This window comes from Gavialis gangeticus, unplaced genomic scaffold (assembly GCF_001723915.1).
Source record: "Gavialis gangeticus isolate Ggan-Ray unplaced genomic scaffold, GavGan_comp1, whole genome shotgun sequence".
Classification (NCBI taxonomy): Eukaryota; Metazoa; Chordata; order Crocodylia; family Gavialidae; genus Gavialis; species Gavialis gangeticus.
In genome coordinates, this window is record NW_017729025.1 from 54952547 (window position 1) to 54957970 (window position 5424).

A 5424-nucleotide genomic window follows, 5' to 3' on the forward strand; every position below is an offset into this window, starting at 1 on the left:
CCCTTCCAGCCCTAATGTCTATGAAATCTATGAACAGAATTAGACATATAGGTAGCTAATAAGAATCTCCTTTAGAGATATTAGATAGGATCTAAAGACTATAAAGCAGAATTGGCCAACCTGCAGCACAAGTGCCACAAGTGGCATGGGCAGCCTCTGTGTGGCATGCAACAGATCAAGGGCAGAAGTAGACAGCAGATCAAGGGCAGGAGGACAGGGCAGGAAGTAGGCAGTAGATCAGGAGATTGGACAGGGAGCTCAGAGTAGGGAGCAGAAAGTCCAGAAGCACATCAAGCAGAGGAAGGGGATTGGAATTGCACTTAGGGAAGGTGTGGGGCTAATTTGTGGCACACTTGCCCAAGAGATTGGACCCTTCTGCTACAAAGCATAAACACCCTCTTGGTTTATGGCATAAGCCTGCCACTAGTGGAAGAGGTTGGGAAGAACTCCCTTGGGTTTTTTAATGTTACTCATATTAAGTCATTACCAATTTCTTGAGTCTTTTTTTGACCTCTTTAGTCAAATGGCAGAGACCAGACTAGATGGAGCACTGAATTAATTTTGCAGTTCTTATGTCTTCCTGTTTGTATGAAGTTACACTCTTTGGTGTAAAGACTATTGTAAAGATGCAAATAATCCAATACAACCAGGCTGTTCCAGGTACCCAACAATGGAAGACACATCCTAAAATATATATACTCAAGTCACTTACAGGCAAAGTTTTCTTTCTAGATATCTCTGGTCTGAGCTGCCCCTACTTCTTGCCATGGAAGAGAAGAGAGAAAAACTTACTTGGAAATCCTCTGGGCTGCCACCTTTCTGATCACTGCTTGCCTGAGGTTGGCTGGGGGCTTGGGAATCAGGTGAGAAGGTGTACTCTGGGATGGCATGATTTTGTGCAGACTGACTGCCTTCTGGATGCTGGAACTGGCACTTGACATTTTGCGCGCACCAGAACTAGCTGGCACAGATATATGGCTGGAGCTGGCTGGTGGATGGTTGGCAAAGAGAGCCTGGAGAAACAGAAAACAAAACAAAAAAACCCCTGGGATTTATTATTTTTTCTTTGCAACTGTTCTGGAAATGCCTATGAGGTGATGGGGGCTGTTTCTGGAAGCAGAGAACCTCTCCAGGTGAAAGGACCACTAACACTCCCACAGTTACAGAGTTCTAAAAGCAACCTAAAAGATAAGTGGAAAACTGCTGGGTAGCTGCTTGGAGTCTGGAGTTTAGAGTAAAAACAGTTTTTACAGAAGAATTATACAGCTTGGAAAGGGAAGTTACAGGTGTTCTCTAAGATGTGTTGTCCATTCACACATTCTCACATGTTTAGCCTCAGCCCCTGAGCCTTTTGACCAGAGACTTTTTTTTATTTAGTAGTATCTGATCCCTACCCTACTCTTCCTCTCCCCACACCAAGAGGATAAAGGGCTAAGCACATGTCCCAGCTTTTCAGTTCGTCTTAACTACAGTTTCACAGGCAGACTCCAAGGAGGAGGAGAAGGAAGGAAACAACAAATATGTGTGTGGACAATGCATCACAAAGTACTCCACTTATCAAATAACTTCCTCCTCTTCTTTTGAGTAGTTATTCACACACACACATGCACACATGCACAGATGAATCCAAAATAATATCCACAACACCTGGAAATGGGATTTGGAATCTCCTGCTCTATCAAAGACAGTGTCATTTCAGGAGGCTTCCATAACTGCACAGTGCTTCCTTCCTTTTTCGTGTCCTTGTGACAAGGTATTTAGCAGAATCCGCAGACTGGTTGGAATTCAACAAGGCTGCACCGTCCCCTTTTGGATATTTCTGCTATAGCCTTGAACTTGTGACCTGTGGGCTGTCAACCATATGCCTTAGCAACCACACCACCCCAGCCCATGCATAATGATTAGTTACAACAGAGGATGTTAACTGGGGGTATGCATACCCCAGGGGTACTGGAGAAGGTCCTACGGGGTACACGTGGGCAGGTGGGTACGGAGTGCCACTGGGGGTACACTGCTACATGTCCAGCTGCCAGGGGTACACTGACCCCAGAAAGTTGAATACCCATGAGTTACAGCAAAGGCCAACCTCCAAAATAGTGCTTTGCAAAGGTCTGGCCTGGAGACCCCCTCAGAAGGAGGGAGCAGAGGTAGCCTAAGCCCTGCTAGAATCACATCAGACTGGTTTACTTTTGCCAGTTAAGATAAATGAAAATCCAGCTGGAGTCTCTGGGAAGAAACAGCTAACCCTATGGATTCATAGATTCATACATATTAAGGGTTGGACGGGATCTCACAAGATCATTGGGTCTAGTCCCCTTGCACTTGGGCAGGAAAGACTGCTGGGCTCAGCTAACCCCAGCAACATGGAAGTCTAGACATTTTTTGAAGATCACCAAGCTGGGTGACTACCACCTCTGGGGGCAATCTGTTTCAGACCCTCAGCACTTGACTTGTAAAGAAGTTTTTCCTTAAGTCCAATTTGAAGCGATCTTCAGTCAGTTTGTGCCCATTATTCCCCTGGGGTGCCTTGGTGAACAGATGTTCCCCCAGGCCCTGATGTACAACCCTAATATATTTTTAGGCTGCCACCAAGTCCCCTCTAAGTCTTCTCTTCTCCACGCTGAACAGTCCCAAGTCTTTCAGCCTATCCTCGTATGACCTGCTCTCTAGACCTCTAATCATGCGCATGGCCCTCCTTTGGACTCTCTTGAGCTTCTCCACATCATTCCTGAAGTGCGATTCCCAGAACTGGATGCAGTACTCCAGCTGCAGTCTCACCAAGGCCAAATAGAGCAGGAGGATGACATCCTTAGTTCTGCTTGAGATGCATCAGTAGATGTATGCCAGTGTTTGATTCTCTTTGCCAGCTACGGATTTCTCAGCTATGGCCACAAGCAGGCACGGGACCTTCTAAAGGTTCCAAAAAGACAAAAAGACAACAGATCCAAGCTCTCTTCACATATCCAATTTGTCAAAAGTGGTCTCAAGATCCTGAATTGTGCAGCTTTAGGCAAAAGACTGCTGGCCAAGGTGGAGCTCAATCAACCTTCAGCAGGAATTTGGGCTGGGTATGGGGGACAATCATGGCTGGACAGAAGGTTGTGTATACTGGACCCACCATTGGGGTTTTTATCTCACTAATTCAGCCAGCAGAAGTGAATCCCACCAGGAAGGTCACCCTCATAAACAGAAGTTGGAATGAGCAGGATGCCATTGACTCAAACGATAGGGCACATTAATGCCATAAAGAACAGATGCAGGAACTGGTCTCTGACACATGGAAAGGCAAAGCTTTGCCAGCTGTTTTGGAAACTTCAGTGGGACAGGGTGGGGGAAAACTACCTGGGCCCTTGACTAGGGACTGATGGGTAGAGATTGTCACCAAGTGAATCTTAAATTCAGGGCTGTCCAACTTTTGGGTCCCATGCCACGAGGGTTGCACACCACATGATTTCCTTGGGACTCCTGCTACGTGGCCAGGGCAAGGATCCCCCCCTCCTTCCCCCACACTGCATGGACAGCAAGCTCATGGGATCCTTTCCTTCTCTGTTGCCCTACCCCAGAGACCACACAGCAGCAGAAGCAATAGGGGCAGTGGCAAGCAAGCAAGGCTGCATGTTAACTTATTATGGGCCAGATGCAGCCCACAGGCCACCAGTTGGACAGATTTGCCTTAACCGATGGACAGCTCAACAATCCTGAGTTTCAACAAGTAGAATATTCAAGACCGATGACAGCAATGGGGAAAACTCCTAACAATGGCAAATGTAAGGTAATATAGACCACTTTGCCAGGTAGGTTTACATCATGGAAGTTTTCCTACTATATGTACTTCGACATTCCTAATAGGAGTGAAACAAAAGCTCTCTAGGTGTTAGAACTATCTAGCATCCAGAAAGTCAGACAGAGTGAATGGAGATCAGGATGGGTTATTCTACTGTTGTCCTGAGAGTACAGGTTGGGAAGCAGAGGCAAAGAATGCAATCCCACACTGACAGGTGCAGAAGGTCCCAAAACCAGGGCATTCTAGGCCAGATTGATGCTATCAAGTGACTTGGACCTGGTCTTGCTGTACCTTTGTGATGACTCATGCAATGACTGGGGCTAGGGGGAAAGGGGGCCCTTATTGAGACCTGTCCTGAAGCAAGCCTCTGGACATGAAGATAGCTGACTCTAACTACTTTGGGAGGCATCTCTCACCAGAGGTCATGGGTGATCAAGGCTGAAAGGGTCAATGGTGTAGGACTTTGGCAGGAACTGTCATTTTTATCACTAAGCAATAGCTGCTTTGGAGGATTAACTGCAGCTAGGCCTGCAACCCTCTGAAGTGTAGCCAGGTATGTGGCACCACAAAGGTACAAGCTGCCATGTGGCTGAGGAGGGAGATATATGATTTTATTAAGGCCTTTATGTGCTCTTCTAGCTGAAGGATCAGTCTCTTCATAGAGACTGCACCACAGGAGAAGCACTCTTATGGCAGAAGTGCCTAGACTGTTGTGTCCAAGGTATCTCCTACGAGGTGCAGAGACTGAATTGGCATTCGGGTTCCTTTTCCATAGTTTACCCTGACACCCAGTAAATAAAAAAGCTCTGTGGTTATTCAGCCATTGGCAGATACAAATTGTTGTAGGGAGTTTTATCAGCTAGCTGTCCAGGTGAGAAAAGACTACAATCCCCAGCTTCCTGAGATCCACAGCTACTACAAGAACTTTCACAAAGATTCCCAGGACAGAAGAAAGGCTAAGATGGAGAACCCCATATTGATTATGGTCCTGGGCAGTAAGAAAACGTAGGTGCCACCCATAGGAAGGATGGATGACAATGTGAAAATAAGTGCCTGGTAGATCAAGAGATGCCTAGCCAGTCTCCTTGTTGCAGAAACAGAATAATGTCTGCAAGTGTGACCACTCAAACTTGAACTTACAGATCTACCCAATCACACTTCTCAAATTCAGGATCAGTCTTTATCCTCCTTTTCTTTTTGGAATAAGAAAGTATGCGTGGCTGGGGCACACTGAACCACACCAAAGGTAACAGTGACAACACCTGCTGAAGAAGCCTGTCATGAGAATGGTCTCTGAAAAGAGACAGTGAGGGTAGATTTGGGGAGTGAAGAGTGATTGTCTCAGTAACACAGTCATCTCTGATCATGCCTGTGGCTCATCAGTCCAGACTGAGAGGAAGGCAGATAGTACCAAATTGTGTCAGCTGTCTGCAAAACAGCCTTGTTAACTGGAAGAGCTAAAGGGTATAGTAAGGGTAAAAAGTCCATCAATGAATGCATGGGTGTTTTAAGTTTCCCATGGAGAGAGGTTGAGACCCTGTGCCATGTATCTGATGGGATCTGGGAAGCCTCCAAGTTCCTTTGCTGAAGGGACAGAGAAAGCACCAGTGCCTGAGGAGGTAGGCAACTTTCTTCTCAAG

General features: G+C 46.4%; 1 protein-coding gene across 1 annotated transcript in view; it reads right to left on the reverse strand.

The window, feature by feature from the left end:
- TTLL5 (tubulin tyrosine ligase like 5) overlaps positions 1-5424 on the reverse strand; it is a 218412-nt gene that overhangs the window by 38555 nt on the left and 174433 nt on the right. Inside the window, exon 31 of the mRNA XM_019518782.1 lies at positions 793-1013. Within this exon, the coding sequence (XP_019374327.1) occupies positions 793-1013 (221 nt within the window). The remainder of the gene's footprint in view (positions 1-792; positions 1014-5424) is intronic.